Raw genomic sequence first — 12916 nt, forward strand, 5'->3', positions numbered from 1 at the left:
GCAGTCTTCTCCTTCGACAACGCAAGTGTGCACTTGAGCTTCTTGCTCGTGCAATCATGTTGAAGTGCACTCCTGTGACTACACCCATGGCATCTTCTGATCGCCTTTGCAGTACTGATGGTGATTTGCTCTCTCCTTAGGAGGCTACTCAGTACTGCAGTCTTGTTGGTGGTCTTCAGTACCTGACTATGACACGGCCTGATTTATCTTTTGTGGTGAACAAGGTGTGTCAATATCTTCATGAGCCTCGCACATCACATTGGTCAGCTGTTAAGCGTATTCTCCGCTATATTCATTACACAGTTGACACTGGGCTGTTGTTTCAGCCATCCTCCTCTACACTGTTTTCAGCCTTTTCAGATGCAGATTGGGCTAGCAATATGGATGACAGGCGATCCATGGGAGGGTATGCTATCTTCTATGGAGGTAATTTGATCGTCTGGAGTGCTCGCAAACAGTCTACTGTCTCTCGGTCTAGTATTGAGTCAGAATACAAGGCTCTTGGTAATGCTCCAGCTGAGCTTATTTGGGTACAGTCATTACTGAAGGATCTTGGTGTTGCTCAAATTCAGCCTCCGATGCTCTGGTGTGACAATATTGGTGCTACCTATTTGTCATATAATCCAATTTTTCATGCAAGGACAAAGCACATTGAAGTTGATTTTCACTTTGTCCGCGTGCGTGTGTCTCAGAAGTAAGTGCAGATTCGGTTCATCCCATCAAAGGATCAAGTTGCTGATATTTTTACTAAACCTCTCCCTTGTTGTATGAGCATTGTAAGCGAAATCTCAATCTTTCCCTAGTTGAGATTGAGGGAGGGTGTTAGAATTGTATTCGTATACGGTTTTTCATACGTATTGTAAACCATACATTATACGTTATATATATATATATCAAGATCCCTACCCGATGAAGCACATCGGGGTATACCACGTACAATTGTTTTCTGGTTCGCTTTTAAAAGCACGTATCACGCAGCCTATTTAGCGTCTCCATTGAAGTTGATGTAAGGACTGCATCGATTAAAAGAATCCGGAGTAAGTACTTGTAGCTCGATCGAAGTACGAGGGTGCATGCGGATAGATGCATGCATGCATGGACTAGCTCTTGTTTTGCAACTCAGGTCCTTCAGTAGTTTGAAGGGAGTCCTACATTTTCTATATTTTTACCTTTTTATTAGTAGATCCCTTTTTTGAGAAAACACACCACTGTTTATTCATTCCCACCTAGAATGTTTACAGGGAATGAAAGACCTTCAGGTATAACACCCAGCCAAACATGGCGCCCCGCTGCAAGAGAGCTTGCCGAGCGCGCCAGACTGTGAGCTTCATCATTTGATCATCGGCTCTCGTGGCGGAAGCTGATGCCTCCCCGTTGTCTAGTCGCCGTCTTAATCTCCTTGAGGACATGACTGAAGAGCCCAGATTATTACTCGGCCTTGTATCACCTCCATGCAGTCAGATGCCATTGTGATACCATCCACGCCCAGGTCCACGGTAAGCGCAAGCGCCTCGCGGCATGCCATAGCTTCAAGGCAACCATAGTGCGTAATCCCCTCAAACACCACTGTCGAGGCACCGAGATAGACGCCTGCATGGGAATGTCAGACTGTAGCCACAACTCCTCTACTCCCTGTCTTTGCAACGGCTCCATCGGTATTCACCTTGCACTTTTTTTTGAAGGAGTGGGTAGGAGAAGCTCCTAGAGCGATTTTTAAAAAAATACTTCCTCCGTTCGGATTAGATCGACACGGGCTCAAGCACAAAGTACACATGGGTTAGTAGTATCCCGCGTCGATTAATTCAGGTCAGAGGTAGTAATAAAAAATTAAATCTACATCACTAGGGATTTAAACCTGGATGGCTAGGTTGTACATCCACTTCTCTAACCAAGTGAGATAGACTCACTTCTTCACCTTGCACATATTCAGCGCTGGAGGGATCTATCTCGGCGCAGCCACACGGTGCACCGCGGCCGTAGCTTTTGGTTCCTTCGACAGCTCACGACGAACTGATGTGTCGCCTGCAGACTCTGAATTTTCTGTATTTTTACCTTTTTATTAGTAGATGGAAATCCTACAATTAGCACTCACGAGGAACACGAAGGCTTCTACAAAATGGGCTGGACTGTGCTGGAGGAGTTGGTGGCAACCTGGGCTAGGGTAGAGAAGTAGGTTGAAGCGTGGGCTGGGCTTTCTTCTCAGCCACTCAAAGATGGCTGTATGGATATGGGCGCAGAGAACCAGAACACAAACCCTAAGCTGCCCGCTGAGGCCCGCCACGCAACAAGACGCAACGATGCGGCGGTGGTGCTGCTCCTCCGCCGGCGGTCTCGCCCGCCGCCTCCTCTCCCCCTCCTCCACCACCGTCGTCCATGCCCGTCCACCCCTGCCCTCCCTCCCCTTCCGCCGCCACCACTTCCACGCCCCTCTGCCCGTCATGGCCTCGCTGTTCCACTCCGCGGCAGCCGCTTCCATCGTCCGGCCTCCGCTGATGGCGATGCAGGTGCGCCAATACGCCGTCAAGGGCAGGTCCCGCGCGCCGATTACGCCCACCATCTCCAAAGTCAAGAAATACAAGATGAAGGCCCCCTCGTAGGTTCCCCTCCACTACTAGTAGTAAATCTTGCTCGCATTTCTGAATCTCGTGGTGGTGCGCTGTCTCAGGTCCATGAAGTTCCGCTTCCGAACCATGAACGACGGCCAGATCCGCAGGTGGCACGCTGGCAAGCGCCACAATGCGCACCAAAAGGTGCCAAATCTTTTTCATGTGCTCATGTTCATTTTCCTCATCCTTCTCGCATTTCAAGCAAATGATCAAGATCCATGTATAGCTACTTGATAACTGTACCAAACTGCATCTATCTTCCAAACGCAAGCCTGTGAACCCTGATCATTCACAAGCTTTTTAAATTACTACTGCTGTATAGATTGATCATGTCTCCCAAATCACAAAATGGAAGTTATGATAGGAGAACAGCTACCAGGTGCTTGCCGTGCGGTTGCTTTTGATCTGTACCATAATGTAGTTGCCACTGAGGTCAAGGGACAAGGTCAAATGTATAAATTTGATCACCTTTTAAAATGGCAGTAGATATATATTCCCCTATAACTTAGCAGCTACAGCCCCTGTTAGTCTCTCCAGTGAATCTACTAAAGCTATACTTTCTGTTGTTATAGTACAGCTTAATGCAGAACCAAACTCATTTCAACATGCAGTATTCCAGTTGCAAAATTCAGCAAACAATATCCAGAGAAAATAAACTTATCTTCTTGAATCCAAGTAGGCTCTGGTGTTGTACAAATGAATCAAATCGTACTTCTACACTGAATTTGCCCGTGATGTCATTCCTTGTCGATTTGCAGTCCAAGTCAGCAAAACGAAGACTTCGGAAGCCTGCTTTGGTGCATTTGGCTTATGCAAAAGTTATAAAGAAGCTCAACTTCTCCGGCTAGGAAATGGAGGAACGCAGGATGGAGATTGGCACATGAATCTGGTCGATGAATACTGACTGCCAACTTTTATCTTCTTACATTTGTCGTTTGATGCATTGCAATCAGATTTTGTGCTCTTATCTGTTCACTGATACCGATGAGCATTCTGCGGTATACCAGCCGTTTGTTTTCTTCACAATCTAGTCTAGTTGATAAAGGCTCTCCTGTGTTGTGTTATCTGTTATGCACACGGAGAAGACTCACCATAGACCGTAGTGATGATGGGCAGTAAAGAAACTGTATTTTCCTTGCCTATGCTTCAGATTCAGTGAGCTTCAAGTGCCAATGTTTTGACCTGGAGTTTAGTTTCAGACAATTCATAGTACTTCGGTCTGTGCTGTTGTTTTCTCAAGTTGAGTACTTCACCCTTTGATTGTATCGCGTGGTTGTCATTCAGAGATCTTGGTAGATCCTATGTCAAGGGAAACTTTTGGCTGGACGTTGAATGTTTTGTTTGTTGGTAACAGGCAATTTCGTGCCAAGGTCAGATGTTGGAGCTGATTGAATAAAGAGCACAATGCGTTGCCATACTAGTTATATTTGTTGGGTTTGTACCTTAGGATAAAGAGCACAATGCGTTGCCATACTAGTTATATCTTTGGATGGATTTGATCTAGAAGTCATGAAACTAGAATATCATGACTTGCACTGTCCAGTCTCGTCAGACTATGTGCAACAGGGTTTTGCATTGTGGTAACCAGATTCTTGTTGTCGTCTGAGCTTTTATCTGAGCACTCGAACCTCAGGTTTTCCTTTCAGCATGTTCTTCCCTTCCTTTTTATCTTCCTTTGTAACTTTTTTAACAGTGCTGTTTGGTTGGATATCGCTATCAATCATGATGACAAGGGAGATTGGTGGAACTTGAAGTGATAGATCAAGAGATTCATAAACAGTTATCGTGTTAGTAATCTGCTAATAGCTAGCTTCAAGAAGGGCAAGCATGCATTGATTAGCTACCATAAGCAGGTTTTAGTATAAGTAACCAAGTTGCCATCGACAAATACATACAGAACTGGTCTTTTTCTCTTGATAACACTAGTGGCAGGCTCTTCCACCCAGTAAACTAGTTAAGTAACATCAGTAGAAGCCAGGATGCAAAATAAAGTTCTACTGACACTAGGACACAGGTCATACGCCTGAGCGTCGATTGCCTGTTTGGTTCGTAGTCTTCAGCTGTAGATGAAGGTGAATTCCAGATTAGAGGTAGTCGGAGAAGCTAGAGCTGAATGGATCGAACAGCTGCTCCTTGCTGTCATCTTCCTGAATCTTGGTGATGGAGGAGAAGATATTAAGGGCGTCCATGTCTGCAAACAGGTCCAAGTCGTCCTCTTGCTTCAACTGGTGATGAACATTATCACGGTCCACGTTGGTGATACTATTGTGAGTTGGACCTGCAGCCGCAGCGGCCGAGGAAGAAGATGGGACGTTGTTCTTGGCCACGGGGCGTGTTGATCCGGCGAGGGCGTTGCGCTGGGTCGGCCACGGGTGGTTGTGGTCGGAGGTGTAGGTGATGACGAGCATGTTTGGGTCGGTGCGGCTGCGCTCCACCTGCTTCCTCGCCGGGCATCCCTTGGAGCTGCTGCAGCGGTAGTAGCCTCTCGGGTACGGGGACCCCTTGATCGGCTTCTGCCCGTACTTCCTCCACGCCCACAGGTCGGAGGGCACCACCTCGCCTGTGGTGCTTGGCCGGCCACCCACTCCTGGGGCCGCCGTCGGCGCCGGGATGCACACCACCTTCTTCGTATGGCTCTTTCTGCACGCAGAATTGCTCCATTTTGTACGTTAAGCCATTGCCAGTTTGACATTTTGATATGGTCGTGGAATTTGATAGATAGGGATATAATTCTAACCTTGGCTTCATTGCAGCAGAGACACGTGGGTGATGAACTATCGACATGTCCTGGAGACGATCACCAATCTCCGGCGCCACCACGACGTCGCCTTCTCTGTCGATATCCGGCCGACGAATCATCCCGGGCAGTGGCTCTTGACGTGCCTGTGGACACACCGTTGTCGTCGGTGGATGTGTAGAGGCCACCCGATGATCAGACGTTGGCCTAGTATTGCCACCCATCATCATCATTGCCACCATCCCCAACTGCTCATCATCGCCATGGCTGACGACCAGGCCACCTCCACCGCTTCCTTCTTGCAGCAGCAGCGAGTTGTACTCCTCCTCCGGCTGCAGAAAGGGGGAGGCAAGGGTTGTTGGCAGCTGGTGATGGTGAAGCGGGTGCAGGCTTGCCCTGACAACATCGGAGAGATCTCCTTGCTCGCCCGGTGATAGCCAAAACAAGTCACACATGATCGATCGATGGCCACTCCAGTTGACGACGGTTCAGTACTTGTGCAGGTACTGATCAATTAGCCTGCAAGCACAGCGCCGTGATCTGCCATGCATGTCTATGATCTACCTTACTGCATAGGTGAGTGAGCTGAGAGAGTTCTTGTTGTATATATGTGCATGAGGAATGGAAGGCCGGGGCTGACTTTTAACACTAGAAAAAGAGTCAGCCAAAAGCAAATGATGGTGGTGCTAGCAATTATAGGCAAATAGCAGAGAATAGACCCCAGTCCACTTTTTCCTCCCTGTAAGTATATTAATTATTAGCGTGGGTCACTTTCTAATCTAAACCAAATTTGAAAGAATAAGACGATTGATGGAGAAAGTGAGGCACGCTGATAGTTTAGGGAGAAAAGGTACTAGGTTTATTTTTCCTAGAGTCGATACTACTCACCTGCGCAGTGACTAATTCGTGGCACACAAACATATATAATCTCAATATACTACAAATAAGAGAAACTGCATATGTCTGCACCTTGATAGAGATAGTGGTCTTGTCTTGCACGGTCCAAATCAACAGCCCCATCGTTGATCCATCGGTCGATGGCTACTATAATTTTCAGCAATTGATCCATTTATCTCCTTTAACTTTTATCTTTTCTTTTGCCTTTTTCGTATCCGGCTAATTTCAGTCTACATCTTTGATCATTTCAGTAGTTTCGGCGGGCACTAGCAGCTCGATCATTAAGTGGGCTGGCCAGGAAGGAGATAGTAAGATGCATGGGTCAATCCAGGACTGCAGCTTTCTGAATTTACTGCCCTATATGCATGGATGCACAGATGCACTCAAACCAAAAAAAAAAAAATCTTAAAAAAACATTTTTTTAAGTGTAAGAAAATGATGGACCAGATTAATTATAACGACATGTATATGCTTCCTTGACTAGATGTTTTTCCTATTCACTAGAGGAACTCAACCAAATTCCGAAGGATGACATGTATTCTCGATGTGCTGCTAGAAAAGCTCGAGACTGATGACCAATTCAAGATCGACTCGTTCTTAGCTCGAACAAAAAAAAGGAGTGAAGTATGAAGATCTAATATAGCTTGATTAGCTTACTAAATTTTAGCTTGGCAAATCGAAGTACCATTATTTTGTATAATGATTATGTTATATATTAAAATAAAATAGGAAAATTTGTTACCTTGTGTATTATGAAGAGACTTCATTCCTCCTATATACAAGAAAATATTGAAATTTAGTTATGTGTTAGAGCAAATTTGGGCACTAACATGGTACATGGTCTCACCCTAAGCTATAGTTTTCGTTGAGTTCTACCAAAGAAATATGTTTGGTTTAAAATAAAGAAAAAAAAATTGTGCACACTTTTTTTTGTTTGAGAGATTATAAGCCAAGATTTTCAAAGAAATTTATATTCTAGTTGTTTTGATTGGAAACACATTCATTGTGTTTTGTTGTGGTGTTGCTATGGTCTGAATGGCAAATTGCCTTCAAATAGAGGATTTTTCATTTGTTTCTTAGCTCGATATCAACTTGAGATCGTTACAAACTAAGTACGAACCATTTTTTATAACTCAAACTTTAACTCAACTCAGTCGAGCTCTCTCAAATTTTTCTATGATTTGAGTTGAGCCTAATCTAACTTGTTCAAACTCAAACTCATTTGCATCCCTATGTATATTGTACTATCTAGCAAAAAATAGGGAGAAACATAGTTTAAAAAGGGGCAACTTCGCTTTAAAGCTAGCTAGGCTAGCTAGAGAGTACAGATCGAGGTGCACCATATGAAAAAAAAGACACGAGAAGAGCATAACACGATTCTTATTCCAATGTATAAACGACAAGCTAGATTTTTTTTGAATAAAGGCAAAAGACTTGCCTTAATTCATTGATTCAGAAGAAATTACAGACCACTCACACAACCAAATGTTTCGCTCCCGCCAAAGGCCACGATTTGGCTTCTAATAGCCACGAGGATAAATACCGGCAAGGAACTCTTTTTCCTAAAGATCCTTGCATTTCGTTCATTCTAAAGGTTCCATGAAACTATCAAGAGTGACTCCAAAGCTTTCCTTCTATTGCCATGTCCTAGGACCAAGTTGTTCCACCAAGCTTGACCATGGCATGCCAAGTTGAAGGGTTGAGGTGTTGAATTCCAAGCCAATCGATAACCATATTCCAAATGCCGGATGCCATAGCGGAATTTGCATAGGAGGTGTGCCGCCGAATCATCTTTACGACGACAAAAAGGACAAGTCCTACCATTTAGCCACGCTCTTTTCTCAAGCAAGTCCACCATCAAAACCCGGTTTTGGATGATTCACCAAGAGAAGAGTTTCAATTTTGATGGCGCCCAATTCTTCCAAACCAACCAATCCATCTCCAAGCTGATTGTCCAGAAAATTGTGCCTTGTATGATGAGGCGCAAGAGTAGGTCCCTGAGTCAGTGAGCTTCCAAAGGATAGAGTCCGATGTGACTTCACTAAGGTAAATTCCAAAAGCTTCGTGAACTCTTGTAGATGTTGCACAGTGAGGCCGGCGGTTACATCAATTTGAGAAAACCAAGCATCATCGGAGAGGGCTTTGTGGACGGATGAAGAATTCCGCTTGGAGATGGTGTAGATCGACGGAGCGATAGCTTTCGGGCTAAGGCCATCCATCCAAGGAGCATCCAAAAATAAAGCCCTTTTGCCATCGCCAATGGTGGCCTTAGTCAACAAGTATAAAAGCTCCATATCTTCCTTATTGCACGGACTTTCCATCCCAACCCAAGGTCTCTCCAGGCCGTCTACTCGAACTAAGACCATCTAAGAAGAAAAGCTCTACGAAACTTATCCATGTTGAGGATGCCAATATCACCAAGAGAGGTGGGTCTACAAAACGCTGTCCAAATGACTTTGCCTTTTCCTCCGGAGGCCTTGTCCGTGCTCGCCCAAAAAAATCCAAGAATCAACTTTTGAATTGCTTGTAAAGACTCCATCGAAACATCAAGGTCCGCGAGGGGGGAAATTTGTTGAGAGGAGAGAACTTATTTCACAAGAGCCTTCCCTCCCGCCACATTTAGGTGTTTTTCATTCCACGGAAAGAGGCAAACTGCCGCCTTATCTTCAAGGTATTGAAAGCGGAGTCTCTTTAGCCTTTTAACCGATAACATGAGACCAATGTATTTCATTAGGGATCTCGCTTTGAGGATGGCTTAAATTTCCACCTCACCACCACATCGAATAGAAGCAACTATACTTTTCCCAAAGTTGGTGGCAAGCCCCGTGGCAATTCCAAAGTTGCTTAAGATTTAGGCGAGTGTCGAGATGTCATTGCGCAAAGGGGTTACAAAAATTGCCACATCGTAGTCATATAGGAAGGCTCAAAATTTGGCTCCTTTCCTAGGGAGACGGTGGAGTAGGCCGTTGTCGGTTGCCACTTGAAGGATTTGTTGGAGAGGGTCAATGACAATTTCAAAAATGAGTGGGGAGAGAAGATCTCCTTGTCTAAGCACGTGACCATGCTTGATGGGGTCTCCTTGAATGCTATTGAGAAGGAATCTTGATGAGACTGTGGAGGATAGGACGGCAATCCAATTTCGAAAACATGGCTAGAAGCTAAGTTGTTGAAGGAGCTCGATAATAACTGTTGGTTTATTTCTTCGGTGCAACCAACGAGCATAATTCCTCACGAACATAAAGTTGTCATGAATGTTGCTCTTCTTGATAAAGACGCTTTGGGAGAGGGAGAGCTGCAAGTCGCGTAGACAAGATTTTTTCCACAATCTTGGCAAAGTCGTTGATTAAACTAATGGGCCTATAGTCCGAGATGCTATCCACTCCATCTTTCTTGGGGATGAGCACAATATTTGTGGAGTTAGGTGATGGTGCTTATCGTAACGCCGATTTCACACTGTTGGGGAACCCCAAGAGGAAGGTATGATGAGCACAGTAGCAAGTTTTCCCTCAGTAAGAAACCAAGGTTTAATCGACCAGTAGGAGAAATGCGTGATTTCTGAATGTGTTGCTGGCTAACTAGTGGCAGAGCGCACTACCGGCGTCAGCAACAACGTCTAACCTGCACACAACACAACCAAAATACTTCGCCCCAACTTGCAGTGAGGTTGTCAATCTCACTGGTTTGCTGAACACAAATGATTAGACGTATCAAATAGAAAGAGATGTTTGCAGAAAGTAAATAGAACAGGATTGCAGTTGAATTTATCAGTAAAGGAAATAGGACCGGGGTCCACAGTTCACTAGAGGTGTCTCTCCATAAAGAAATAGCACGTTGGGTGAACAAATTACAACTGGGCAATTGATAGAATATCGCCAATACATGACAAGATGATTACTATGAGTTTTGATATGGGCATTACAACATAATACATGGACCGTAATCCAATTGCATCTATGACTAATAATCCACCTTCAGGTTAGCGTCCTCACCCCTTTCAGTATTAAGTTGCAAGCAACAAACTATCTCATTAAGCAATGCGTGTAAAGTAAACCATACATTACCCTCGGATAAAACATTGTTGTTTTATCTCTAGTAGCAACAGCACATCTACAATCTTAGAAGTTATAAAGTCACTCTCCCAGAAAACAAGAGGCATGAACCTACTATATATCGAGCATAAATACCCCCTCTTGGAGTCACAAGTGTCCACTTGGCTAGAATTTCTACTAGCAACGGAGAGCATTTAAGATCACAAATAACATATGACATGAATATATAATCAATCTCAACATAGTATAAAATATTCATCAGATCCCAACAAACCAAACATATAGGATTACATAAAAATGATCTTGATCATGTAGGGCAGCTCACAAGATTGATACATGAAGCACAAAGAGGAGAAGACAACCCTGTAGCTGCTGCTATGGACCCATAGTCCAGGGATGAACTACTCACGCATCACTTCAGAGGCGGACATGGCGATGTAGATACCTCCGGCGATGATTTCCCCCCTCCGGCAGGGTGCCGGGAAGAGCTTCAGACCCCCCCCCCCCCCCCCGAGATGGGTTCGGCGATAGTGGCCGCGGCAGAACTTTTCGTGGATGGACGCTCGGGGATCCAGAATTTTCCTGAGAAGATGTATAAATAGGCGGAGGATTTAGGTCGGTGGGGCGTCTGGTGGGCCCAGACCCCCCTAGGCGCGGGCTAGGTCCAGGCCGCACCATGGGGTGGTCTGGCCGCCCTGTGGCGCCTCTTCGACCCCCCTCTGGACTTCGTCTTCGTTTCGGTAAAATATTGATTTCGGCTTTTGTTTCGTCCAATTCCGAGAATATTTCCTGTAGAACTTTTCTGAAATACAAAAACAGCAGAAACCAGGGAACTGGCACTGTGGCGTCTTGTTAATAGGTTAGTGCCGGAAATCATGTAAAAGTGCAACGAAGTGTAAACAAAACATATATGAATTGGTGCAAAACAAGCATGGAGCATAAAAAATTATAGATACGTTTGAGAGGTATCATTAAGCCAATGGAGGTTGCTAGTGTGTAGATTGGAGAAACTTGAGCACCCTCCAAAGACATCCTCTTTTATAATATACCAACAAGACTTGAAAAAATTACCAATGAAACCATACGGACCAGGCGCCTTATCGAAAGGCATGCACATAATTGCCTCCTCGACTTCCTCTTCCAGGAAAGGGTCATCTAACCCCTCAAAGTCATGCACCGAGATATTTAAGCCATCCCAATACATGGTGATAGGGCTTGGCTCCCTTTCTCAGTGGCTCTCTTGAAGTGAGTTTGGGCGACTTGTTTCTTTTCTTCGTGAGAGGTGACCCACCTGATGAGGGCTTGACCCCTTGGTTTGTCCGGTCTTCACAAATTGACAAAGATCCAAAGGAGGGAAACACAGTGGAAGGGATGAACACGAAGAACATGATGAACCCAACACACGAATAACCCGATGCAATTTCGGTTTGCTCCTAACGGCCCAAAACACTTTTCCGATAGAATCCGCGAAGAGAAAGAACCGATGTAAAATCCCCGAGAGATTGATCGGTATGAAACCGGTAAAATCACAAACACAAGAGAGTAGTAGGTAGCTAAGTAGAGTTCCCAAACAGAAGAGACTTCGCAACTACTAGAGTTATACAAATGAAAGGCTAATCACATAAGAAGTGTCTTGATACAACTCATAACTTTGTGGCTAAGAGAGGAGGGAGTTTTCCTAATCCACATAGGAAAAATAGGCATAAGACAAGTTTCATATCAACATCATATCTAACCCTAGATCTGAGTCCAAGGGGTCCTTAAATAGTGCTACCCACACACAGGGATACAATAGTCATAAGAAAGATACATGGGCTGGGCCGGAATGAGCAAAACACTAAATCCGTGAAATCTGGAATAAACTTGGAATTCTGGGTCAAACCCCGATCGATTCGGAATGATCCAGGATTCCATTATGAGTTGAGTCCGGATTTTCGTGAACCTTCTGTATCGTGTCCGAAATGCACTCCGAATGGATTCGGAATTCTGGATGACTCTGAATGGATTCGAATGCTGGATGACTCGGAATGGATTCGGAACTCCGGGTGAAATTTGAAATCGGGCAGAAACAACCAAATGAGAGCTTTTCACGAAGGCTTCGAGTTTTGGTTGTTCACGAGTGCTTCGTTCTTCATTTCCAAGCTTATATGATGTCAGCCTTCACTCCTCTAGCTTCGATAACCTCGGCCTTCAATCCTCGAACCTCTATTGCATCCTCCCTTCTCTCCATACTTGTCGGTGCATCCTATCATAGACATATGGCGGAGTATGAAATAGCATACCATTCAACAGAGACAATTATAGGCAAAGAGCATTCCGTCACTCTTTGGTGACTTTCACTTTCAACCCGATTCTTCGTCTACGTGCCCTTCACCTTTTCGTGACACGTTGGTGTTGACGTGTATGATGAGGTGAAGGCCGAAGGTTGCCCCGTATCACCACCCATTATTATGTCTAAGCTTGTAGATGAAAATTTTGCGCCTTCGAGAATTCACTCTCACATGAAAGAATTTATTGCTGGCATCACATTCCTTTAAGTTCCTTGTTCTAGCTCGCTCTTCTTGCAGGCCTTTTCAAGGGCAGCCAAACCAATGACTCTTCTTTCGAGCCTAGCGTGGATGTCTCTC

At 44.8% G+C, this 12916-nt stretch overlaps 2 protein-coding genes across 2 annotated transcripts; one reads left to right on the forward strand and one right to left on the reverse strand.

Annotated features, from left to right (window-relative positions):
• Positions 1-2297: 2297 nt before the first annotated feature.
• LOC124646441 lies at positions 2298-3746 on the forward strand. The gene is made up of 3 exons (XM_047186553.1): positions 2298-2593; positions 2666-2750; positions 3365-3746. The coding sequence occupies exons 1-3, from the start codon at positions 2298-2300 to the stop codon at positions 3452-3454; spliced, it is 471 nt and encodes a 156-aa protein (XP_047042509.1). The 3' UTR covers positions 3455-3746.
• A 944-nt stretch (positions 3747-4690) lies between these two features.
• LOC124647837 lies at positions 4691-6363 on the reverse strand. Its single transcript, XM_047187705.1, has 4 exons — positions 6232-6363; positions 5908-5978; positions 5344-5814; positions 4691-5246 (listed from the first exon to the last, which is right to left on the reverse strand). Exons 1-4 carry the CDS (start codon positions 6361-6363, stop codon positions 4691-4693), a joined length of 1230 nt encoding a protein of 409 aa, XP_047043661.1.
• Positions 6364-12916: the final 6553 nt, after the last annotated feature.

This window comes from Lolium rigidum, chromosome 4, assembly GCF_022539505.1.
Source record: "Lolium rigidum isolate FL_2022 chromosome 4, APGP_CSIRO_Lrig_0.1, whole genome shotgun sequence".
Classification (NCBI taxonomy): Eukaryota; Viridiplantae; Streptophyta; class Magnoliopsida; order Poales; family Poaceae; genus Lolium; species Lolium rigidum.